Below are 27165 nucleotides of genomic sequence, written 5' to 3' on the forward strand. Positions count from 1 at the left end.
GGGGTCCCTGTGGGGCGCGGGCCCGGCTGGCGGGCGGCGGCGGGCGGCGGCGGCGGCGCGGGCAGCCCGGCTGCCGAGGAGTGGGGCAGCCCCGCCGGGGAGCCGCCCGCCTCCCTGCCCAGCAGCACCTCCTCGGATGACTTCGGCAAGGGCAAGGCCGAGGACCGATACTCGCTGGGCAGCAGCGTCGACAGCGGCATCCGGACCCCGCTCTGCAGGATCTGCTTCCAGGGGCCCGAGCAGGTGAGCGGCCGCGGGCGGCGGGCGCCGGGGCGAGGGGACCGATGGCAGCGATGCCCCAGCCTGCGGGACGCGGGGCCTGCTGCTTGCAGGGATGTCACTGGTGCCCGGAGCAGGACCCGAAACCCATGGAGCCTCTGCCCTCTGCCCAGGCCCTGGGCTTTAGGATTTTGCACCTCGGTAGTGTTTCCCCGGGAAGTGTGGGGTGGAGGCCTGCTCCATCCCTCTCTGCTGCCCGGCAGTCCTGCCCCGGGAGCCCGTGCCCAGCCTCAGAGCTGTACAGCTGTGGCATGGGAGGGACACACTGATGCCTTCACGAAGCAGAGCGGAGCTCAGCAAGGGGAGCTTTTCCTTGCTTTGATACCAGAAGTGATGCAAAGGATGAGTTTAATGTGCTGTTTGCTTTTAAAAATACAGCTTCAGTCTGTACAAAGACATGTGGCAGGAGACAGCTCCACTTCAGTGGTTCCCAGGGGACGGCTAGTAGGAGCTCTGCAGGTGCTCCACTGTTCCCATGCTCCCAGTTGTACTAGCTGGAGGAGAAAACCGTCTGGTTACAACTGTAGCTGTTGAAGGTTGAGCCTTGAGATGCTTGTTGGAACAGACTGAGGTTAGGCCAGTGAAGTTTCCCTACACCACACAGGAGAATGAAACAAATGCAACTATGCTAGAACATAAGATGCCACCTTGGGGCATTATTCTCCATATTTAATGACAATTAAAAGCAGCTCATGCATTTTCAGGCTGGCAACTTCCTTATAGTGATGTACCCAGCAACATTTGTACCTAACATGACACGGCTTGCAGGTGACAAGGAAGGCTGCAGACCTCTGTTTGTGGGATCAAGCCCATATATGCTGATAACCTTTACTACTTGGGATAGTCCCATTAACTGTCTTAATAGGGGATCTTTGCATGGGAAAGGGTTAAGAGGTTCGACTCAACTGATACTATTTCCATTTTGGGCACAGATTCTGGCATGTAAGGTGATACGTTGAAATCTTGAGCAGAAGGGGGTTTGCCCCATGTCTTCTTTCCCCTTCACGGACCCGTGTGCTATGCTAAGGAAAGCCAGTTCTCATCTGAGAGTGGCCACGCTCTGGCACACATCCTGCCTTTCCCAGAGCTGCCTACATCTGTAATGCAGTGATCATGCCTTCCCTTATGTTGGTCCAAGGATGGTGGTGATGGGGGCTGGGAGGTGCAGAATAGGCTTCCATTCTTCTTTGGGAGAAGCAGGGCCTGCCACCAACCCATCCCAATATCCACAGCCCTGCTGGATGTGTCATACCAAGGGTCCCATAGGTCACAGCTTGGTGCTCAGTAGCCATCTCTAATGGTTTATGCTGTGAGACAGTTTTGATCATAGGATTTTAGATGGGGAAAATAATTCTTTTTTGGAGATACCGTATGCCTTCCTCACTTATTTGTCTTCTTCACGTCTCTTCTGAAAGTTGTAAGCCATGCAATTCACTCCCTGGTAATTTGCATTATTCCACGTTTCTAGTACTCCTCCCTGGCTTACCATTCTGCCTGTGTACATGAGACGTAGCACCTGCAAGATTGGCTTACGTGTCAGAGCAAATAGAACCTAAGCAGAATTAAAATAAAGGTAGCTCGCTTCCTTGGACAACATTAATGCTTGAAAATAATTGGATGCTAATTTTCACACTGAAAACCAGTGTAGGTTGCATTGTAAAAGTGAGACTATTTGCTGACCATCTGCCAGCCTACCTGAGTGAGAAGCTGAGCAGATGTGACTGGCATCTAATAGAGTTTCACCAGGATTTCCCTTTTTTTTGCTTCTCACAGTTTCTGACCAATATAATAAGACACTTATGGCTGGATTCTGCCACTCGTCCTTGAGCTTTACCTTATTCTGTAAACAATTTTTTCTTCACCAGCATAGCTTGAGGAGTATCTGAAACCCTTTGCCCTGCAGCAGCTGGGAAGCACATTATGGAGGCCCAAATCATGGGGTTTTAAAGCACAGCCAGATCCCCAGATCCTGACACAGCTTCCTGGAAGTATGTTTCAGAATAACTGAGTGCTGAATTGGTGCACATGATGTCAAGACCTGCAGTTTGGTTTACTTGGCCCTTATGTCAATAAAAATCCAACAGGGCTAGATCTCAAATTCCTTTTCTTTGTTATTATGGTGGTTATTACTGGTTTAGTCTTTATTTCCCATTTGTTTTCCAACTCAACAGCTGAGCAAAGACTCTTCATGGTTTGGACTTTCACAACTATAAAAGTCATAGATGCACATTATTCTCTACCACCTCTGCCAAGATCATCATGAAAACTTATCTGCTTGGAAACAAAATATAATTGCTAGTTCTTTACTCTGTAGATTAATGACAATGACAGATATAAACAGTGTTTTATTTACCTGTCAAAACCATCTGAAACTGCTGCAGCTGTGGGCAAATTTGCAGGGCTGCATCACAGTACCAAGAACAAAAGCCATCATTATAAATTGACTGTTAGGCACTCTAAGCTTACTTACTCAGATAAAATGACAGTGAGTCTCCAAAAGAAGTTTTAATCCTGTTTCGATATAAAAAACCCAACCAAAACAACAGCCCAAAAGGTTTCTTAGTAATCTGGCTTTGCAATAGGTTTTACTTAATATATAATGCAAAACAAAATCAGTAGGGATTTTCACTTTAAATTTATGATTGCCCAACATGCATGATACTTCAGGCTACTGAATTGCTTATATCTTAAGCTCCTCGTGTGTGTTTGTGGCTCTTCTGGGTAAGCTGATTCTTTCATTTAAAAATGTGCTGAGGACCGTAGGAAGGAGGAAAGCTCATTATTGTGAAACTGTTCTGATCCTTGCGTATTACTCGAGAGAAACACGGGTTGCTGACAAGAGAGAGTGGATCTGGTGATCAGGGGATCAGAGCATCTGGGCTCCCATTTGAGGGCACGACCAGTAAGCTCTTCTCAGGTCTGGCAGTTGAAAAAGGCAACTGCTTTCATTGAAAATGAGAGCTTAACATCATGAAAGCTGAGAGACTGAACTCTGCACTTGGTAATGGCATTGCCTTTCGGGGACTTGCTTGGCATTTTCAAAGGTTTCAATGACTGAACATCCTGCACCATTGTGTCAGGAAATTCTGAGACTCTGGATTGAATGGCAAAGCTCTGGAGAGAAAGCAAGAAGGGAAAATGCTGGAGTATTTTCTTCTGTTTTGGGTAATGCTAAGTGTTTGCAGAATTTTATCTGCTTTCCTGGATCTCTGACAATGTTCTGCAAGAGAAAGAAACGAAGATGAGCTCTGCTCTCACAAATGTTTCACAGTATTTGGTACAATTCCAAGCTGAGAGCAAGTTGTGGAGATGAGCAGGAAAAAACATGGGTGAAAAGTCCCTTCACATCAGCGGATAAACTGTTTGCCCATGTCACAAGGAGTTAGCAGTACTGTGGAGTATGGGATCTCAGAAGTTATGCTAGCTGTGCTGAAAATAAATAGAAAAACATTCTTAAATAAAAATGAGATAATTTGGAAATCCATATGTTTCAAGGATTGTTTGTTAGATTGTCAGCTAGAGTGTGTGTACATCTTTTCTTACCTGTCAGTTTCAGTTTGCATTTCTCTTATTTCTCTGTTCTGAGGAAAGATGCTGTAAGGATGGAGATTTGAAAAGTCAGTGTAGATAGATTTGGTTGGATAAGGAGGATCAGAAAGAACAGTCTGTGGACTATTTTGCTTGCAGGCTTGAACTTAGCTCTGTATTCGATAGAAATGCTTGACAATAGACTACCCTTCCCACCAAAGTTCCCTCTAGACTTTTGGGACGCCAACTCCTTAATATGAGAACATGAAGACCTTCAAGGAAATTGGAAGGGAAGACAATTTACAATGGATATTAGGGCATACATTTCCATGTGATATGTAATTAGGCTGTGGAGCTCCTTGCTGCAGGACATCAGCAAGACAAGGAACTAAAGTTTAATGAGTGATTGTAAAGCCATGTGGTTATTAAGACTACTTAGTGTCAGAACAATTAATGATAACACTTCTGAAAGTAAAATTCACGCTTCACATCTGAAGCAATCTAGAGATCGGGGTAAGACTGAAGAGGAGCAAAGCCTTGGGGCTGGTCTCTAGCCCCACAGCTCACCAGCTTCTTGTGCATAACCAGTAGGATCTTCCTCTGCAGGTGCGTGTCTGGATTTCATGCACATGTTATGTAATGTCTTCATCATCAAGGCACCTGCCATGTTCAGGACTTCTCTAGAGCGAAGCTGAGCCTAAATTACTCAGTCTGGATTAACACACATTCTTGGAGGCCCTATGTAGGATCAGTGAATGGTCAGTACTGTTGAATGGCTGGTCATTAGCATGTGTTGCTTGAAATAACCACTGAGAACCTCAGCCCCATTCCTGTTCCAGGCACAGGCAAAAAGCATCTTTAGCCCCCTGCCCAGTAGGATTTGCAGAAAAGGCATGAGCTGAGCCAGAAAATATTGCCACTCTACAGACTGGTCTCTCAGCAGCACAGAGGAGTGCACGAGATCTCTGGGATGCCTGATTTCTGATTTACAACATTGTAAGATCAAGGAGAATCAGGTACCTGTTTTCTGGAGTGAGACAAAAAGAGGCAGGTTGTGGCATAATGCAGGGCACAGCTGTGATAATGAATGAGTGGAAGAAGAAACAACTGTGCAACCATCATCACAACATGTCCAAAGTCAGGAAAACTTGGGAATGGAGATGCTGGTATTTCGAGGGGTCTGTCCAAACTGGCTAGACCATCAGGACGCTCTTTTCAAACACTGAATCACAGAATGACAGTGCAGGGTTCCCATCCATGTCCTTTCATAGGTGTGTTCCCACAGGGTTCATTAACTTGGTGTTAGAAGGAGAATCATTCATTGGAAAACAGCCAGTCCTGCTAAAACTGAAGACTAAGAGATTTTGGGATGCAGCTGTTTAGATTTCAATCTGTATATTGTAATTTATGACAGAAAGGAAGAGAAGATGCTTCCTGTGACATTCAGTCCACCTCTCTGCCTTCCCATCTTTGAATCTTAACGCCTCTATAGCTAATTCTCCTGTTTCATCTGTCCCAGGATCAAATCTGTGCTGTGTAGGCAGACCATTCTTGGCTTTGGCAAAAGCTTTGCTTGAACCATCAACTGAATGGAGCCCAGGATGCTGTCTATTTTAGATTTAGATGCTGTTGCCACAGAGTTGATTGGCAAAGCTCCCATTAACTTCAACAGCAAAATGTAGGCATCCAGTAGCAGGGACCTGACCCCTGTATTTCAATAATGTTGTGCACACAGCAGGGTTTCTATAAATAATAGTGAAAGCCACTAATCCCATTGACTTTTAATTGCTCCAGAAGACAGGGTTTTCACCTTCTGTGCCTGCTGAAACTCTGATGCCTGACCCATTTATTTCGGTGCCACTAGCTAGCCTGAGCAGCAGTTTTTCTTTTCTTTCACTTTTCCCCATATAAAAGGCTTCGTGAAGGAACTTGTCTATGTTCGTGTCACTGTTTCTTAAATATACATTTCAGGCCATGATTACCAGTGGCTGATGTCAGTTAGTGACAGAACAAGCAATGCAAAAGCATGTAGCTCCATTGTTTGCATCTGTAGAGTCACTGTTATTTCCACAAAGGCAACGCTTGCTCCTGGAAGGGCTCTGTTCATACAAAACTGAATTGCATTCAGGTTGTCTTTCAAGCAAAAATTCATTCCCGGCAAGGGCCTCCTCTGTGGCAGCCTTTTGCTCACATTTGTGTTTTTCCATTCAAGGCTGACCCAGTCCAGAAGTCAGAAATGTGGTTGTGCCAAAAATCTGTGATTCTGCATGTCCTATGCGTCTGCTGCACGTGTCTCCACCACTTCTAGGCTGGAGTAAGATAATAAGATAATAAGTAACTACAATGGTTACTGGTCCATATCTGTGGCCATCCCATCCTTTAATTAGCTGATTGCTAAAGGAATAAAGCCATGTGGTGGTGTTAGCTGTTACAGTTTATGCTCATCAGCCCTCCTCTAAACCGATCGGCTAATTTCAGCCAGATTTGGCAGAGAGTAGAGATCTGAAAGGCATTAAATTCCTGTAAGTTTCATGAAAACTAGCTGGATAAAGAAGAGGAAAGCTAGAAATGTCCTGTTGTGGGAGAGATTATAGCATTGTCTGTGGTAGACACTGCAGGACATGGAGGACAAAGCTTCAGATGGAACAACTGCTTTAGCAGGAATGTGTATCCCATCAGACAAAAAAAGAACAACCCCATCATCATATGGTTTCCATGGGAAACCAGACTTACAGAATAGCTTGTTAACTTTTTATCTTTCTCCTTTTCCTTTGTTAATCAGGATTGCTTACCTAAAATGAATTGCTTGATGCTGAAGACTTTCTTATCTTCCCCCATCTTTTCACAACCTACCTTTTATCCTTTTCTGATTTATCACTGGTTGCAGTAGAACAGATTACATTCTTGGCAGTGGAGAGTGATGAGTGATGACTTTCTTCTGATGAAGAAAATAACAGCAAGACCTGGAAATGTATGTAGATAATAAATGGGCTGCCCTCCATGCCCCACTGTGAGAAGTGATAAGGCAAAATCATGGTGGGCAAACTGATTGCAGTGACGGGGCCCATATCCTGAAATCCTCACACGTATTTTCTTCTCTCGTGTCATTTCTCCTTTATGGTCTTTGGTGGTTTTCTCTCACCTCCTCTTCTTTCTCTTCTTCTTGGCTAAAGTCAATTCACGCATCAGATCTTGGCCCCACCCTTTCTATCTGATTCTACTCTGCACAAGTTCTCCTATGGCCTATTTACCATCATATCCAAGCCTTCTCTGTGTGCAGCTTGAACACTGATGACATGACTCAAAACAGTCGCACAAGTTTAACCTGCTTCCCTGTGTGGGGAGTGAGGGATCAGATGGTACAGAATGGGAGAATGATAAACAAAAATATGGTTTACGTATTATTTTGGTCTTTCCTACATCTAGTGCCTTGTGTTCGTTGGAGAAACCAGGCTGTGCTTGGGGAAAACTGTGTAAACTCCATGGAGGATGGGGTAGTTCAATCTTGAAAGGAACCCTGAAAAAGTTTTGTTTCCTCTGTAGAAGAACTTCCTGGCAAACTTCCATTATGGTTGGAGAATTGGACTGTCAGACTTACTTTTTACCATGGAATCACAGACATTTAGACCAGCAGGTCCACATACAAAACAATTTTGCAGAACAGGAGAGAAAATAAACTTGATATTCCACCAGTTTGGAGGCCAAAGACTGCTACTGTCTTTGTAGTGTCTTTGCATGTCGCTTTTAGCAGAAGTTTACCAAGGATTGCTTGATTGACAGTGTGTTTACATTTAAGATAAGGCCATGGGGTCACCTTTCCCACTCAAAAGTCTGTGCCATTAGCTAAGAGATGAGTGTTAGAGGCACCTTTAAGGTTTATAGTGCGTTAAGCATTTGTAGGTTTTTGCCCTCATGGCCTGAAGAGAGTCCTGTGGCTGCATCCTCTGTGAAGTTGTTCCTTGTGACTGCCATTGTAACCCCTGGTACTATGTGGGTTTAGCTTCTGTTTCTTAATCCATGCACTGTTCATGCCCAAGCATAGGCCAATGCCCAGGTCTCAAGAGAATGAGTCCATCCATCCAAAATCCTGAGGCTGATCTAACCAGTTCTTAAGGATGAGCATGGTTGGAGAATCTGTCTTTCCTGCTGCAGCTCATTTCTTCTTGCCCTCCCATTAGGAGAACAACAGATTATTTTTACCTTTACTTGTTTTCCAAGAAGTAAGTAACTGAAGGTATTTTCCAGTAGTTACACAGTGAAAATTCATCCTTTCAGGACTTCACAAGTTCAGGTTACAATTGAAGCCATAACATTCCTGTTCTTCTCTAGGCTGAACAATTCCAATTCTGCCTTTGCTCTTATGACCTGTTTTGTAGACTGCTAATCATCCTTGGTGTTATCCTCTGGACTCTCCCCAAGTGGTCCATATTTTGCTTTAAATGCACTGGAAACAATTCTCCAGTTGAATCCTTGTCAGTGCTGAGCAGTGCAGAAAGGTCTTGAATCCTGTTTAACAAGTAACAGAAGTCATCCATTCCGGGGTAATGTTTGCTCTATTTATTTATTTATTTATTGAACAGCGGAAGATTATTGATTTTTACTCAACTCATGATCCAGTACAGTCTCCTTGTCCTTCAGAGCTGCTTCTTGGGCAGTTCTCCATCCTGACTCTGTGCACTTGGCATTACTCTCTCAGTGGAGGAGCTGTATTTGGCCTTACTGAATTGCAGCCCTTTTTCCTCAGTAGCAGCCCCTTCCAGGAGGGCCTGCAGATGCAGATGCACTAAGCATTAAGTCTGTTGAATCTTTGAGGTCATTAATGATTTGAGCTCTTCTGCCTTGCCTCCTGAGGAGAGTTGGGAGGAAAAGGTTGGAGGAGCAGCTGTGCTTTTCTTAAAGGATCCCTTGACTGCCATAGATAAGACTTATGGCTGGGGCTGGTCCTGTCACTGCCTGTTTATAGCCATGTAGAAGAGGAGCGAATGGATCCTCATTACTTCAGTTCAGGTATCTGCTCTCTGCCCCAGTTAAAGCCACTCTCAGCAAGGCTGAATATGACTTTCCTGATATTTAGGGCTCTAGCCAGTCCTGCTTGAAATGTTGCCCCCACCACCCACTTCTCTCCTGCTTCTCCAATCACTTTATGGATGGGGTGGCTCACATTTCCTCCACCTTCTTGTACTGCACTGTCACTTGGGCATTAACCCTACCCCCAGCTTGAGATTCTTTTCTCTCATTTCCCTGTTATGTATTCATGTTGTGCCTAGGTCTTCATTTGCTTACTTTAGGGTATAACAGATACTTCCTCACATTGTCATTTCTTGCTTTCCTTTCTGTGATACCTTTTTCTCCAACTTCCTAGCACAGGCATTGCCCTGCTTCCCTTTAGTCAAAACCAAGCAGATCACTTCTTTGACTGGTATCTTGATGGAAGAGGTGGTTTTCCAAGAACTGCCATGTACATGTCCCTGCCCATCAGTGTTCCCTGTCCTTACCAAGACAGGTCCTGTATTGTTTTTTATTCCAATTCTCATTCTTTGGGAGAGCTAAGAAAGCTGTGTGGAAGAATCTGTTGAAGACATAACACACAGCATCAGCACACAGAAATCCTGCTGACACTTCACCCACATCACATCAGCACCTACCCTGGCAATTTCATGCAGGTGGTGAACTAAAGTTCGATGGATGGTTTGCACTTTCTGCAAGTTGGGGGGTGATGGGCTAAAGCTGCCCCTCCAAACACCCCACTGCTTTTAGTTGTGTCAGGTGTTCTTCTCAACTTGTCTCATATGTTGCATGACCCTGCACTGTCTGATGAATGAAGCACTTCCTCTTCTCCTTGTTAAGCACACTAGGACCTGTCAGGATTTAAAGTGCTGGAAAAGTACAAGAATATTATTATCCCATTCCAAGTGATATTAAAAGAACATTAAGACGGATCAGATGAGCATTCAAGAAAAGTAGGTAATAATAAAATAGTGTATCGGAAAGAAATAGCAGTTAAGTAATTAAAGAGAGGATTTGCACAAGAGGCAGAAGGAGAGTTATGGGTGCTTCCGGCCTCTAGACCATTCTTTATTTTAATACTACGGTAACCTTTACAGGATGTCAGTATGTCAAGCATTGCACCAAGAAGTGAAGCAAAGACTTTTCTTGCCCTAAAGAGTTCACATTTAGGACATAAAAACCCAACATTTCCTTAACATTGAAGAGACATGCAATCGTACAAGATTTAGGGCCAGAGGGAGTTATTGGGCCAGTCTAGTCTGAACCTCTCTATAATAGCAGTAAAATAAGTTCCCTGAATGAAATTCCTGCTTGAAGGTTAATAGCTGTACAAGGACTGAAGAAGAAATATCCCATCTTGATTTTCAGATCTCCCAACAATGGGAAATTGTTGCAGTGCCCAAGGAGAAAATCTGGGGAAACAAGAGAACTGAAACTGTCTTTGCGTATCAACTTTTGTCTTTTCTGTCACAGAAAGTACCATGTACTGTGTGCATCCTTAGAAACCAGCTTCAAAAACCCTTGGGCTAGCTGGCAGAGAAGATTTCCCTCATGGAAAAAGTTCTGTGTTTGAAGACAGTTTCATTCCACATCAGATTAAAAGCAAGAAACTTTCAGCCTGGAAAAACACTCATGGGATTCAGCTAGTTAGGAAAAACACAGTTCATAGCCTCCTCTGACATATGAGAGCAGAAGTGCTGTCACCTACATTTAACCCACATTTGGAAAATTTCCTTCATAGATGGGATGGCTACATCATTTCTAAGAAAAACATTTCTACAGCCCCCATAGCCTGCAGTGAGGACTCCTACATAAAGTCCAGCTTGCTAAACTGTCATGACCTGGCCCAGCTGCCATCATTATTCTCTTTCCCACTCCTTATGATTAATTTCTTGCCCTTCTTGCAGACACGTGAAATCTGCAGGAGAGTCCCTGGCCTTCCCAACCTGCATCTATTCATAAGATTTCTTCTTTCACCTTTTTCTTGGTGATACCAGACAAGAGCCTCATCTCTTTGAAGGTGTGCTCAGGCATGTGATGCAAATGTCAGGTGATGGTGACAATTCTGAGTGTTGTAGCTCAGATCAAACAAAATTGCACAACCTCAGAATAATTTTGGATGCAGAAACCTCAGGAGGTCATTTTGTTCAATGCCTACTCAAGCAGATCTGACCAGATCAGATACCCAGATATCCAGAGCTGGATAGCTCCAAAGACAGTTATCCCACACACCTCTCTGGCCCTGGTTTAATGTTTGACCCCCCTTATGGTGAAAATGTGAGGGTTCTATTTTTTATTTATAATCATATTTCTTATGTTTCAAATTGTATCTGTTTCCTCTTGTCTTGTAACCATGCAGCTTGGAGAAGAGTCGGCTTTCTTGCTGTACCTTTCTATGAGGTGGCTGAAGACAGCAGTAAGATCTCCCCTTAGCTTTTACAGTGGTTTTAGGAAGAGCTGTGCAAAAGATAGGATTAAATGTCTGCTCTAATTCCCCAGGATGGATTTGGACAGGGGCTGAGATTTTTGTAATGGTAGTCAGATAAAGAGCAAGGGAAAATAGCTGCCCCTCTATAGCTTGAAGAATGAGAACAAACATTGCTAATAATAGCAAAGGCTCAGATATTTCTCTTTGTCATAGCCAGGACACTTCTTGATCTAATAATTACTAAACCTCCAAGTGGTGATACTATGTCAAATCTGAGTCTTATAGAAATGCTGGTTGTAGAAAAGCTTAATTGAGCAAGAACTGTTTCTGCTTAAATTGAACAGAAGGATAAGCAAAAAGAGATCTGTAACTAAGGTTTTCAACTTTACAAAAGCAGATTTTGAAAAATTAGGAATCCTCAAAAATATGCAATATAACTGAAATTCATTATACAATGTCTAATTACTGCGAAAACCTCCATTAGCTTCTTTGTAACAAACAGAAGCATTATATTTCAATTGCTGCTTTCTGGAAGCTTACAACCATTATTATTTCTACAGGCCATTTTTGCTTTCTGCCTTCAAGTAATTTGCCTGGAAAGTTGTTCAAAACCTGTCCTAAGATGTGTTTTAATAAAAATGAAAAATACTCTTTTCTCTCTTTCTTACTTACTTCCCTAAGCATCAGTACTTCTCCATGTCAGTTCTGTTTATATGTCCACAAGATACACTCTGTGACATTTAAACTTCTCTGCCAAATTCAGCCACCTTTGATAAATAAAGACTGTAGAACTCCTAAGCTCTTATGAGTTGCATGAAAATGTGTGGCCAAGGGGGCATACCCCCATATTGGGTTTGTGGTGCCATGGAAGGGAGTTGTCATAAGAGGTCCACAACTACTAGATATCAAAGAAGCCACTTTACTCCCATGTTCAATTCAGGGGGAACCTACCCATTGTTTGGGTCCATTGCTCTGAGAACTTCTGGTTTTGCTGTTGTCTTTGTTCTTAATTTTGTTTACAAAAAGGCAAGAAAAAGATCCATCTGCCAGCAGAAGCTGAGCTAGCAAGTTTGAGTGCAGTACCGGAGTATTTCAGAAAACGGTACACTTAGGAAAACAAAGGAACTGCATAGTAAAAGTTTTAGAGGCTTCTCCACTGACCCCAGTCTAAGACCTGTTATTTCAGTCGGCCTCTTTCAAGGGCACTTCCCAACAGGGCAGTCACACACAGCTGAATGGTACTTGACCTTCAGGCAGCACAGGCATAGAGGAGGTTGATGCAGCACTACCTGGGATGGCTTGAAAGCCTGGACCAACATCTTTGGTAATTGGTAGTTGATGGCAGCACCTCTTCCCCAAGCCTGCAGAACCCTACGTGTCACTCCATCACTGTAGCAAACTCAGCTGGACTGGAGAGCCAGGTGACCGGGGGAACAATTGTAGACCAGTTAAGTGATCATGAATGGCAGAGAGAATATCAGAAATAATTCTGTGCAACTTAACAAGAGGAGGAATTTTGATCAGAGGCATCCAAAGTACATCTGTCAGTAGGAAAGCGAGCTAAGCTGCTGGGACTCTTCAGAAGTTCTTATTGGTGTAGTAAGCCAAAGGGGATGCAGGGACTGCTACAGGCTTATGGATTTCTAAGGAGCAGTCTGAGAGGCCCCACATCAGAGATTATTTGCAAAGGCATACAAATGTGTGTGTGTGTAACTGAGCTGCTCTGCGTGTGTTTGGGAGGATCAGAAACATATGGGGCAAATGTCGCAATCTCTGAAGCTGGCAGGAGGTTTGCTACCATAGCGTGGCTCTGTTTTCTGTTTGGGTTGGATCCAGCTATTTTTCCTTGTAATGGATGTGAGAAGGCTACTGAGATTGGGTTTCTGTGATGAAACAGAAGATGCAGGGGGATGATCTTGGGGCAGACGAAGCTGGAAAACACATGCTCTGCTTCTCTGATCAGCACAAGGCCATATTGTACCTCATGGAGCCTCACTCATTCATTCCCATGGACTATCCCACTGTCACCAAAAAAGCCCAGTGGCATTCATCAGCTCCTTATTTCTTTGTATCCCAGTTCAGCTTTTCTCCACGTTTGTGTCTCCTTCAAATGGGGGTCAGGGATCTGTAACTTATCCCTCTCCAGGTGATGTGTCTCCAACAGGGGAATGTAACTCTGCCTTTTCTCACCAGATAATCCTCTACCCCTAAGCAATGTGATTGGAGCAGCAATACCAGCCCTCCTGGGCTACAGGGGAGATTTTCACCTTCTCTTAACTACATCCTGAATGTTCCCAGTTTTTCAGCATGCTCTGCATTTTGGCCTGATTAGGCTATTTGTTCTGTTGTATTGCAGAGACAAGGAGTGGTACTTAGGCACAAGAGAGTATGTTCTCTCTGTATCCTGTAAAATAAAAGAAAATGTGCTCAGCTGGAAATGAAACAACTTGGAGTTCAAAACTCAGTTCCACTGACAGCTATTTTGCATTTTCATACACTCACCAACCACCAGTACAGGCCAAGGTCTTTACCCCTAGGTAAATGCTCCTAAGGTCCTTAGCTATTTGTATGCTGGATATACTGATGAGTCAAAAGGAGGCTGCACAAATGCACGGAGATTGGGAAAACCATCCAGATCCTTCCCATTTGGCCTGCCTTAACCGTGTTTTTGGAACAAATATCCACCCACTGAGTCCACTTTCTCAGACTGCCCTGTGGTATTTGTTCCCAGGGTGAGGTAAAACCCACAAGTCCTTCTGGTCAACACTGTTTGGTACCCTCTGACACAGCTTCAAATGTAATGGGTGGGTTGCAGCATGAATAATAGCCCTTCCTGTGAATTATATCCTGTCAAGGGAGAGAGAGGGATTTTTGCAAGGTACCTATCTACCTGCAATGCTTATGGCACAATTGCTGGGACACATCTGCACTCATGTGACCGTCTTTAATCTGTTTCCTTTTAAATCACTGTGTCTACATTGCTTGAGCTGTTTTCCTTCACTCCTGAAATATGCACAGCAGCATTGGAGGTAGGTGTCTGCAGTGCATTGCTCTGCTTCTGGGTTTCAAGGCTTTTATGAGATGGTCAGAGCTTCATGGGGGTCAGGGACCTGGGTTCCCACCACCACACTCCATGACCCTTCTGTCTTTGGAGGTTCTTCATGATCTCCAGGCAGCAGTCAGCCCTCAGGCACTGCCACAGCGTGTGCTGATCCCAGCACTCACTATGGAGCAGGGACTGGCTGTACGTGTGTTTGTGGCAGCGTGGGAGAAAGCAGATGCCACGTGGCTGAGCCAAATTGGATTGAGAAGGAGATTAAATGGTCATTTGAGGGTCACGTTTTCCTGCAGAGGGCAGATTGATGGCGTGGTGCACATCTGGGCTGTGGAGCAGATGCAGCAGAGTTTCAGCTGCTGCGAGGCACTTTTCCGGAGGACTCTGCTGAGATCACTACAGGGTTGGAGACACAACACAGCAGCTAAGAGTTCCCCCATCCAGGGACGTCCCTTTGAGGAAGGTGTTCCTTTGGAATGTGACTACTCTTTGCTGCTACTGCTACATTTCTAGTTACAGATCTGCACTTTGGCTGTTCCTCCCAGCAGTATGTGCCTGGCATGTCCAGTGCAGTGTGGTGATTAGTGGTGTATGAGAACCGTGCTGAATCACAATGGCTCACAGATCAGGCCTGCATGTCTTCTGTTGTTTCAGTCCTCTTATCAGTGCTTGGTGTTTACCCACTGAAAAAGATCTTTCCATCTGACCGACCATCCAGGAAGTTCACCAGGTCATGAAAGCAGGCTGACCTGGAAAGATCCAAGATACAAGGATGTTTCAGACCTTGATTTAGGCTTGAGCACTTTCTGACACTAGGATGTCAGAGCTGTGACCATGAAACAGTAGCGAGCCCTTGCTGGACAGTAGAAGTGGTAAAGAACATTTCCTGGGCAGGGCGGTATTCACCATGTGTTAGAAGATCTCTAAGCAAATAGCACAGTGTGATATGGAGGAAAATCACATGGCCTGCCTCCATGAGTGCTCGGAGGGGGGCATCTCTGCTTTCTGCAGAGCCAGAGTTTGCCTTTCTGCTAGAGAAACAGAAATAGACAGAACGGTGTGGGGAACTGAGCAGCAAACACAGTCCTCTCAGATGAGAGCTAACCTAGAGATCAGTGTTAAAAAACCCCAGATTTTAGAATCAAGGTGGCAGCTTGGTCACTTGATAACAGGTCCCAACCAAGGTAGAGGGTTGCTCTCTGGCTCTAAGAGGCCACTTTTAGAGTAGTTCCCCTATGGTGTTGGCTTGACTAGAGGAGGTCTCTCTTCCAGTTCAAGTGGATGAAAGAGAATGAACAGCAACCAAGGATCTCAGCTTCTCCTCTGAGCTTTGTAAATAAGCCATGATTCTGGGCACATCACTGAGGTGGGACACAGCTCTGAATTGCAGACACCTCAATGTGAGTGTCACAATGTAGGTGTCTGCATGTGGACTGGATGTCTAGGCAGTGAAAAATCAAGAGCTTGACTCATGCCCACGCAATGATTTCTAAGTGGAAAACATCTTGAGGTAGGTAATTGTGCCCCTAGTCAATACAGTCAGTGGAGCTGGAGAGCTAGACACCTACATTTGCTCAGCTGACTCAGTCCCGGGGCTCTGCTGTCAACATTGACTAGACCTCCATCGATTATACGGGAACAAGGACATCCAGTGCTCATATAGCTGCTATATCTAGATATAGTCTCTCTGGACCTGGATTCACCTGTAGTGACCCTTTCATGCCACCATGAAGCAGGACTGGAGATCTTCACTTTCTTCTAGGAATGCTGTAAGGGATCCTTGTTCAACTATAAAACACTAAAACCACTTCAAAGCTAGGTGCTCTGCAAATGCTGACTGTTCACATTATTATAAGTAAACAGCAATTCAGAAATGCATGCACAACATTGAAGAGTAGTAAACAGATGGGAGAAGTTGCCAAGTAAGGCCACGCTGAAGCGGCGAGCAAAAATAAGTGTTAGAGACAGTCTGACATTTTTATAGCAAGACAGACGCAGCCAGGATTTGAAGCATATAGCAATAAAATGGGGTCAAGGAGGTGAGCTGCCTTTTCTTGGCCAAGTTCTTCTGCTGTTGGGCAGTCCCTTCTGTGCTCAGACAGCAAACCCTTCTTGTTGCTGGCCTGGTTGGGTGCAACACAGCTCCATGGGGCAACACAGCTCCAGTGGACGAGGCAGGAAAAGTGATACTGTTTGTGGTGAGCTGCTGTGTGGGAGAAAAGAGACTTTAAACATAGCTTTGAAGTCACTGAGTTACATCAGCACTGGGCTGAGTTGAACTGACAACTACTAATTACTGAGAGAAAAATGACTCACTAAAAAACAATAATAATTGTCTTACATCTAATGGATGACTTACAGTCAAATAGAAAACTACAGTCTTGGCACAGGGGACATGCATAATGTGACAGACAGCCTGCAGCCTCACGTATCTTTTACAGAAATAGAGTTCAAAAGTTGTGCAAGACGTGCTGTATTTTAATTAACCAAAGCCCAGAAATGTTGTTCTGCAAACCTAGGCAGAAGTTGCATGAGGATACCTTTCTCCTGGCAAAACACCGGAAGTCTGGCTTCTGAGAAGTTCCTATTTTCCCTTTTCCAATATCCAACTGGAATTGCTACTGGAAACTCTCCCTTGGGGAGGGGAGAGCATCAGCAGAGGGGGTCTCCATAGAGAAATAATGAAAGGGAGCCATTCTTGGGGACTGATGTAGTAAACGTGTGACAGGCACTCCTGGAAATTCATGTGTCTGTCAGAGATGATAAAACTATTTCCCGTTGGTGTGATAAGAATGTATTAAATATTTGTCTGGGTTTACACAGGCATAGATTGTAAGGAAAGCTCTTGTATTTTAAGGGATTACATACTTTACTACCGTATATGCTACCTAAGTAGTACTGAGAGCAGTTCTCGCATTAGTCTGTGCTACAAGGGAATGGTAAGCAAAAGGCAAATGGTTTATCGCGGTCTTAGATGTAATTTGGATCAACCGACATGGTTTTCCTATTTTTGGCATTCAAAATGATTTTCCCACCTCCATAAAGTAGCCTGAAGTCTGTCTGAAACCTGAGCTTGTGCTGAGGCTCTCCTCATTTGGGTGTAAATGGCTCCACCATGCTTCTTGAGCTCAGGAGTGTGGAGGATCCATCTCTGGTTCTCAGCTCACATTTTAATCAGCAGGTCATTTCCAATCTGTGTTTTGGGAAGGACAGTTCAGCAGCCCTTGGCTCTGAATTTCAAACTGCTGGGCCTACTCAGCAGACAGAGATGTCTGCTGGGGACCAAGGCACTCAGCATCTCTGGAAACAGCACCAGCAGTTCAATGTAATTTTTATTTTTTTAAAAAAGAAGTTGGCTTGGTTGGCCTTTGAGTTACTGTTTGTTATTTTCCCATGCGTATGTTGATAATTCTTGTTATTGGGTCATTTCTCTTTGTAAAGCACTTTAAGTACAGTTCAACACCAGTGTGTGACATGCAATTCCCTAAGATGGTGGTGGCCTCCTGTTCGCCTCTCCTTCTCTTTTTCTCTCTCTCTTGCAATCACTTGAAAGTTCCCTTGAGCCTGTGCTTAGCTGGTTCACCCTGGACTCTAAATAGTAACATCCTTAATCCAGGGGACTTCTCTAATCCTGGGGTCAGAGTGGGAGGCATGAGTGATTGCTCTGAGCAGCAAACCCATTTATGCTAAGTGTTTCACTCTCTGAGCAGCATCGTTGAGGAAGGATGAGATTAGAAGGATATCACTGGCAAAGTGACTAAGAGATTTATCTTATTCATAGGCTTGGCTTGTACTTAAGGAATTTACATTATTGGGATTTTTTAAAATCCAAGCTGGCTGAATCTATCCATCTTCCAGCAGTGCCACAGATATCAAAGGCTTGTTGTTTCCTTCCTTGTTTGTACTTTGCAGTACCTACACATTGCTCTCACTGCTTTCTCTGTTGCTTTTCTACACCTGTTTCCATATGCCAGGAGTACCACCGCCACCCCAAGTCCTTAAGAGATTATCATAAGGCAACTCAATGTCATGACATTTTCCTGGATATTCAGTCTGTTTTTTCTTTTGCTTAATTAATTTCTTCATGATTTGTTTAGTTAACACTGTTGGGAAGGATTAAGAGGGATGCATCTCCCTCTGACGCTGACATGTCTGGATATTTATAATAAAGAGGAGTTAGATCTCCTTGAAACTTTTAAGTTAGAGATCCCCTCTAGAGAGGGAGCTGGGCTGGTCATAGTGTGGAGATTAGTATTTCTGTGCATCTGTCCTGAGAGAGAACTCTCAGGAGCTCAGACCTCAGGGAGCCCCTACCTCGCCTGAGATCAGGGATACCAGCAGGAGGGGCCTGCCAGCATGAGGACCCCAGCTCACAACATTGAGCCAAGGCCTAGAGTGCCTTTGCTTCACTGGGACTGTGTACTCAGCCAGACTACTTGGGGAAATTATATCAGCTAAACCCCACACTCCTCTGCTAATGAAGACTGACACCTTGCTGGGAACTGGATGGAGGGGGGGGATGGCTGGCACAAATGAGTTGCTCTGGGTAAAGGCTGCATGAAACAAGACATGCAATGCTGGAAGGCAAAATATCCACCGTGAGCATAGTCAGGCTAAGGTCGGTTCAGAAACTGTATCCTCCCACCATGGTGTCTCCCTGCACAGCAGTTCAGCCAGGAGCAGCAGGGACATTCCCACAGGAAAGAAAAAGGTGTCAGTGAAGTTGAAGAAGAGGTTGGTGCCACTGAAAGAAGGTGAAGTCTTATCTACAGACCTTTCTTCAGGGTAAGAGTGACTGTCCAGTCTCTTGGTGATGTGTGGTCATGAGCAAGCTGAGCCAGTCTAAGTCCTTGCAGCTATAGTGAGCAGCAATTTCCACTATTTCCAAGCTCTAGCATCTTCAAGGTTTGGCAAAACAAAGCTCTGAGCAACCTTGAAACAGCCCTGTTTTGAGCAGAAGGTTGGACTAAAGAAATCCAGAGACCTCCCAACCTAAATACTGTGACCCTACGAAAACCACAGGATGAGAGGATTGAGAAGTGGTTACAGTGTTGCTGCACATAGGTTTTACCCTTCTTGTTCTGGAGAAGGGTGTGGAGGGGAGAAGGTTCTTACACATGCAGAGATGTGAGCCCACCCACTTGCCTGCCTTCAGATGTGGATGTACCTGCAGCCATCTCAGTGGTGTCCCAGCTTCTGTCTTATTGACCTTTAAATGACTGAGCTGGCCCAGGATGAGAGCCTACCCTAAGGAGCGCAGCAAAGCCATAGCCTCTTGAACTGGTGGCAGCAGTTGGCACATGACTGCCAGCCCAGCCTCCAGAAATGGTCTTGCTGGGTGCCCTCTCTTAATCTTCACCTTCCTCCCCGGCAGGAGTGTGGGTGGAGAAGGCAGGCAAAACCTCTCCCTTGGAGTGGGTGTGCTTAATTTGGTGTTTGTTTTCAGTGCCGTCTGCTCATCACTGCTTAATGGATTTAATTTGTGATGCTGAAAGAAAGAAAAAAAGAGCTATGTCCCTGCCTCACTATAGCACCTTCTTTCAAGGGAAAATATCTTCCCTGTTTGCTCCTTGATGGCTGTTTGTGTCTGCAGGGTTCAGCTATCAAAAGGCATGAGCTAGTCACCTGAAGCATGCATTGAAATGCTGCTTATTTTCTCCCTCATGGGAGCAGGTGAAAGGTTTTAAGTCTGGTCCTGTTCTGCCAAGGGAAAAAGGAATGCTACAATGCAGCCTGCCCCAGTGGAGGAGCCGGCTGAAGAGGGTGGCTCTGGACAGGCAGCATGGGCTCACCTGGACAGGTCTGGTTGCCACAGGAAACCTCTGTGTCTCCTAAGCATACCCAGCACCAGCAGGCTGGGACTTTCTTCCCTACCTGCTTTTGCTCAGGACAGACCCAGAACATGCCTGCATGGGGGATGGCCGGGAAATCTTGACCAATTTCTAGCCCGCCCTCAAATCCAGGCTACTTGAGACCTATTTGGTTTTGTGCCTGCAAAGTCCTTTATTTAACCAAAATCAGGCCTTCAGCCTCCAAAATTGTGAAATAATTGATTGATACTCCTTTAAATAGTTACTAATTTCCTCTTTTAAAATTTCCCTCCTGTTCTCCTACACTGAGTTTGGATTAAGTGCCGTAACCAGCCTCTCTGTCCCTGGACAGGGTCAGCTTTCCTAGTCTCTGTGCGGTGTTTGGTACCACACTACTGTTTTGCAGAGGACCCATTTTCCCAATTGTGGCACTGGCTCTGACTCTTATTTAAGCTGCTGCAAAAGGAGAGGCATTAGGGAACAGCTACCAGGCCTCCGGAGAGCCAGACCCAAGCAGAAGTGTGAAATGTCACTGTGCCTGTAGGTGAGAAGGAAGAAAGTGTGTTAATGCTTTTGAGAAGCACCATCAGGCCACAGACTTTATTTCTCAGCCATCTACCTCACAGTCCTCTTGGCAAACCGCAAATAGTAACACCTCCCTCCATCCCTTCCTCCTTCCCTCCCAGGAGCTGGGAGGCAAAATTAACTATTGCAAAGCCCTCTGGGTGCATGAAAGAGAGTCCAAAGTGTCTATGAAAAAGCCTTTCCACAATGCAAATCCTCACTTGTGACGTATTTTAGGCCTTTCATAGGATTAAAAATAAAGCGAGACGAGCTTCCTCCCAGCACTCAGAGCCAGGGATGTGTGCAAGGCAGATTTGGGCTCAAAGCAGGCTCTACTTTCCGCATCACAAGTGACTTGAAGGAGCAAGCCGAGCCTCGTGTTGTGCTTTTAGCACAAAAGAGTGGATTTTGAGGCTCACTGTCAAGGAGTAGCACTGCCTTCCCCTGCCACTGTGCTCCCGCCTTCATTACGGCAGAGTGCGCTGCCAGGAGCAATTAGGCAGAACGAGTTTTGTTCTCTCTAAGAGCAAGAACTCTCTGGTGGAGAGGTCGCTTCTCACTGCTAAAATGTGGGTTAGCTCAGGAATTTGCCATGGTTTTTGAGGGGGTGTTGCCAGGCAGGGCAGGACCAACTGGTTTCATTAGAAAGGGGCTGAATGCAAAGCCACGGAGGGACATATAGGCTGGAAAGAAGGATGGTGCCAATGTGAAACCTCTCACCTGGCATTTGGAAGCCTGTGGCGTAGATCTCTGCAAAGACCTCCTATATGTCCTCCAGTGAGTCTCTGCCCGCACACCAGCTCCTGCCTGGGCGCTGGGGACACTGTGCTGTCCCTTTTCCCCAGGGAAATATCGGGGTAAAGGCATCAACAATTACACGACCCTCAAACTACTGAGGGAAGGAGGCACAGGCACAAATACCCAAGATAGCCACTATTACCCTTGCCTCATTTTATGTATTTTTGCAGCTGCTGCAGATGTCTCAGTGTCTCCCTGGAGGGATGTTAGGTACTTACAGCCCTTTCAGCTCAAACAGAGCTGCCTACAGGAGCTGACGGCTTTGGCCATGGCTCCACGAGGCTCCCTCCTCATGGGCAGGCTGACTGAAGTCAGTCGAATTGTCCCTGCTCTGAAAGGGACTTGCCTTCAAGAGTGTGGCTGGGTTTCGGCAGCTGGGTCAGTGCTGACTGCCGCTCACACAGATCTAATTGCAAGCTCGGGATGTAAATAAGACAGAGGATAAATAAGAAAGGTTGTGCTGGGAAGCCCCACAAGAGGAAATAAGAATATTATTATTGATTAATAAAGATAATAACAGTAGTAGCTATTGACTCGATCTTGCAGCTCTGGGTGCACCAGCCATGTTGTGCTAATGCAGGAGAAGCGAGAGGTGCAGCAACCCCTGCACGCGTCACACAGCTTGTTTGCTCTTTCCGAGCTGAGCCAGAGAGAGCACGTTTGTAAAATGTAGCCTGAATATCATACGCTAAAGTGACCTGTAGAATTTTCCCACTACAGTCAACTGGAGAGCTGTTGGCAGCAGTAGTCTAGAAGTACTTTTCTATGGCATTAGCCGAGAGGGTGGTGGCATTGCTGGGAAATGTGCTGAATTTGAGGAGCTTTGGAACTCACTGGAAGAGTTCTGCAGAAGACATAGAGGAATTGGTGTTTGGATTCACGGCAGTGCTGTCTCCCAGTCCCAGGCTCTGTAGCAAAATGTTTTCCCTCTTTAAGCCATCCCTGGGCTCACTTTATCTCCCTGGGTTCAGGGCTGGCACAGCCATCTGTGGAAATGCTGCCTGGTGGGATGTATCCAACCTGGCTGGGCTCAGTGTGAATAGCCAAAACCCAGTCTTAGTGCCACGACAGGGGACACTCTTTATGGAGCTAAACACTAAACATATTAGTTGTCCCCCAGTTACCTCTCCACCTGGCCCCTTTTAAAGGCAAGTAGCTTTTAACTGGGAAAAGAACTACCAGGATGTTACAGTTGCTGCATCCCAAGTGGTAAAATGCAGAGCTCAGGTGATCCTCACCCACAGGGCTGTGAGATGGACACAGCCCTGACCCAGGTAAGAGGCATATGTGTGTTACGGTGAAGATGTGCCACTCTGCACAGGAACAGCTCACATTTGCTTTGTCCTCTTACCCCCTAAATCTGATTTAGGGTGGCCTTGTCTGTGAGGCCTCCTGTTCCTTCAGTCTGTTTCCAATCACCCTGCTGGCCACCCTGCTGGTGTGTGGATGTATGTGTGTGTAGCGGCGTGTTAAGCCCTTTAGAGCATGAAATGTGATAGCTGTCCCTGCACGCAGTGAACTGGGGCTGCAAAGGGAGATGGAATTAATTGCACCAGCAAGTAGAAGCTGATTGACAGTCAGCGTCGTGGCAGCGTGGAGGTGACTCTGCAAAGGGCTGGGAATCAGCTTCATCAGGAAGAGTTTTCTTCAGCTGGTATCTGGGCAGAAAACACATCTGTTGGCATTAGCGCCTGAAGGTATCCACTGGGTTGGAGGAGTGCAGTGGGGGACCACGGCAGACACTTGGGTGCCAGGCTCCCCAAGCCTGAGGAGAAGGGCTCACAGGACAGCAGTTGGGATGTGCTGCATGAGAAACCTGGTTTGATGTGACCACAGGAAAGAAGCCACAGACAAATCCCTGGGATGCGGGCTGTAAGTGAGGGCTTGGGACTGATCTGAAACACTAGATTTAAAAGTGAATTTTGGAGCTAGCAATTTTCAGAAGTAGCTGTCCCTGGCAACTGAGTTGGAGAATAAGGGACATTTAGCTGCTTATCCTGCCTGAGATTCAGCCTGGCATTTCTGCACCCTGAGCATGGAGCTGCCATGAAACCTCTGTGCCAGGGCAGAGTAAAGCCCAGTGCCAGTCAAAGTTGGTTTTACTGTATCATAGGCAGCATTGAGGCTAATCTCAAACCCCCTAGCTCATCTCCATAACTCCAAAACAAAATCTTTGTACAATATACTGATTCAGAGTCCCCACTAGGGCCAGATCCTCAGTGACTCCAACTTGGTGTCTTTCCCTCCTCGGTGCCGTGGAGAGGTTTTATTGCAGGCATTGGAGATGTGAGCACCCAAGCTGATCAGTCCAAGGCTGATAGTCACCATAATGACAAATTACCCCATGGCTCTGCCTTTTGTTACAGGGCTATTGCTACCGTGTCCGTGACATAGAGATGAATCATTCTGCCCAGTGGTAGCGCACAGCCTCCTCCAGAATGGCTGCTGGTTACTCATGCACAGCAGCAATACGTGCTGGCTTACTGCTCCAGGAGGGTCATCTCCAGGTGCCTCTTCAAAATGCAAGAAGGGAGTGATATAGACCCGCCCTATGCCATAGCTGAGAAGGGCTGAGTTCCTAGATGGACAAAAAAAGGGGCAGCAAATTGTCCCTGTCCTTCTATGGGGAACAGGGTTGTACAGAGTCTCTTCTGAACATAAGGAAGAACCAGAATTTCCACCCTTGCATTAAAGTCATTTCAGCTGATCTCAGTGGGAGGCAGGGCTGTGTTCAGCTTGTAGCCAATTCCCTGCCTGACACAGGAAAATGAACTAGGGCTTGTCTCCACGAGAGAACTTCCCCCCTGCACTAATCTGGTCTGGCAGAGGAGGCAGAGCGAGGTGCCAAAATGCTTTTTTCTTTTCCTTTTCATCCTCTTTTTAAATAGCAGTTCAGCTGATGGGCAAAACACGATCTAGAGTAGCATTTCAGGCAGCAGAAAATTAGTTCAGCTTTTACCCTCATTAGCTGATTGCCAGTAATTAACATTTTGTCATTAACTACAGATGTTTATGGCCTGGAAGAGAAGTTTGGGTGTCTCCACGCTAGCTCTCAGATATGCACTGATTATCTCCATTTAATTGGCTGCCTGTGCCTCAGTTTCCTTATCCACTAAGGGGAAAAAAAGGTCATAATGACTCACCACCATCCTCTACTTTACCTCCCAGCCTATAAGGGCTGTCAGAGGAAAATGTGCTGTCTTCAGATATGGGTTTTTTAGGAAGCTCAGCTTCAGGAAAGGCAGTTTTTCACTCAGCTTGCCAGCCCTTCCCGTTAATGAGCCTCATTGTCCAATAGATCATAATCTCCTTGGCATTAAGTGACTTTTCATTGTGTCCTGGAGCTTTATTCAAACACAAGTGCATTCATGCCTGTTTTTTGATGGCACCTGGTTCTTTTGCAGCTGGTTATGCTAAGGTATCTCATGGATCCATAGCCAGGAATGAGTGGAACACCCCACCCTGAAGACTCAGCTCCTGGTCTGAAAAAGCAGTCATAGCCCAGCACTTGAGTCTCAAACCTAGCAGCAAGTGTGGATGGCTAGCATTCATTCGTGTGATGCCTCTTTGACAATCTCCCTTGGTTTCAGAACAAATCCTTCCATAGCACTTGTCTTCTCATTAAAATAAATGCATTTATGTAGCAACCTCTTCTGAAGGAGTAACCTCACAGTAGCAAATTCATGTGTGCAGCCTGGCATTTCAGAGAAACGATGTAACCAGAAATAAAGCCAGCTGGAGTTTCATCAGGAGAGCCAAAAGAAAGCTCCCTCTCTCCTCTCCCCATTCCTCATGCCTGGGGTGCTGAGCAGGGCCCAGCACTGACCTGGCTGTGGCTCTTCTCCCTTCCTGTTCCCACTGCAGCTGCCACGGCCCTGGAAAACATGAAAGGCAGGAGCACTTGGTGCAAAAATGTCTTTCCTTAGAGACTGCTCTAAGTGTCACTGAGTGAACAGGGAGCCTGGATAGGTAAGAAGAACTGGAAAATCATACACAGTACCCTGCCAGTTTCACTTTGAAAGTCATTGCTGTTTATGTCCCCAGCATCCCCCTCTCCACTTCTCCTGCTGTGCTGGGAGCCTCAGCACTCCCTGCTTCCCAACCCTTCCTCCTCCTCTGCCTACGTAGCCCTCTACACCATTTGATGCTCTTTCTCCGAGCGGGAGGGCGCAAAGTGGAGACTGACAACGGAGTTCAAAGGCCCTGGAGATGAAGCAGTGACGCTTCTTGTTGCCGCAGTGACTCTGAGTTTCTTCCTGGTGGTTCCATGTACAGGGTTGTACACCAGTGCCTCTCCCAGGTACAGCTACAGTCTCTGCAGGTTGAAACAAAGGCTCTGGCCGTATCTGGAGTCAGTGTCAGTCTTAAACAGGAGGGAAATATAGGTTTTCGGCAGAGCTAAAGGCATCTAGGTGATTTCTGGTTCACACAGCAGGCCCAGAGCTCAGCTGCTCTCTGCACAGGCAGAGGGAGTTTGCCTGTGCCAGCAAAATGCACATCGATATAGCCTCACACACCAACCCCTCCTGTGCAGCAGCGTTGGCTGCTGAGGGTCCCCATCGCTGTATTTATATCCCAGCAGTGCCCCAGCCACGCTGTGAATAGGTGTCAGCACCAGCACAAGCAGATTTGATGGTCCCCATGGAGAACTCATCTGAAGGATAGGGACATGAGGACATCACAGTATCCAGGCTGGGGCTGCTCAAGCACAGGATGGGAATATTGGCGAGGCAGCCCACAGACAGGCTGTCACACTCAGGGAAGGAGGTAGGAGAAATGGGGTTTCTGCAGCACTTGCATTTTCTTGCCCTTACACCTCTTTAGTTTCCTCTCCTCCTCTAAGGATATCACCTGCTGAGTCGTTGGCCCTGCCTTTCTGTGTGGCACGCCCCAGGTTTGCACAGATTAAATCCAAGTGGGGCTGACAACTCCTGGAGTAGCACTGGGAAAGCATGACAGCACAAAGCATGCCTTCTAGGAGCAGCCAAATGATTACTGGGCATTTGGATAAATCCAAGGGGGAGTCCAAGGATTGGCCTCAAGCAGGGACAATGTGTGGCCAGAAGCCACGTCACATAACACCAGCTCATTATGAAGGAGCAGGACCCCAGTGGCTGTCCAAGCTGTGCAGAGCATGTTTGCACACAGCAGGAGCTGTGTGTCTCAGAGCACTCTGTGCTCTCTACATCCCAGTCAGGCTGAGGGCATGGGACAGTCACATCTGATCTAGTGCCAGAGCGGTGACCCCGCTGGGATGACTTCTAAGTCCCAGTGGCTGTATTAGGTCTTGCTGGACCCCTTGCTCACTCTCCAGCTCTGTCTTGAGAGTGCTGTCCTGCTGGGGTGATTTTGCACAAGGTGGGAATCCCAGTCCTTGGATTTCCCTCTGCTCTTGGCAGACAGGCTTTCCTCCTCTAGTAAAACCTCCAAACACCTACAGGTTCCCTGTGGAGGGAAAACTCCCAGTCACTTTTGGTGAAGTCTCTGCCTTCTCTGCTCCTCAGCACATCACCCGGTCACACAGAGTGACATGGCTGCTCTGCAGGCAGAGAGGGAACTCCAGAGAAGCTTGGAAAATGTGTTCTTCCTGGTTGTTAGATTCAAGATGGAGGGATCCTTCACCAAACAGCCTCGGAAAACATTGTCTCCAGTGCTGGCACCTGGTCCTAGCTCTGTGGTTTCCAGGAGAAAAAGAC

The 27165-nt window shown here is 46.1% G+C and overlaps 1 protein-coding gene across 1 annotated transcript in view; it reads left to right on the forward strand.

Annotated features, from left to right (window-relative positions):
• MARCH4 (membrane associated ring-CH-type finger 4) overlaps positions 1–27165 on the forward strand; it is a 103581-nt gene that overhangs the window by 2240 nt on the left and 74176 nt on the right. Inside the window, exon 2 of the mRNA XM_027678890.1 lies at positions 12–243. Coding sequence (XP_027534691.1) covers positions 12–243 — 232 coding nt within the window. The remainder of the gene's footprint in view (positions 1–11; positions 244–27165) is intronic.

This window comes from Neopelma chrysocephalum, unplaced genomic scaffold (genome assembly GCF_003984885.1).
Source record: "Neopelma chrysocephalum unplaced genomic scaffold, ASM398488v2 Primary Assembly neopelma1_44, whole genome shotgun sequence".
Taxonomy (NCBI): domain Eukaryota; kingdom Metazoa; phylum Chordata; class Aves; order Passeriformes; family Pipridae; genus Neopelma; species Neopelma chrysocephalum.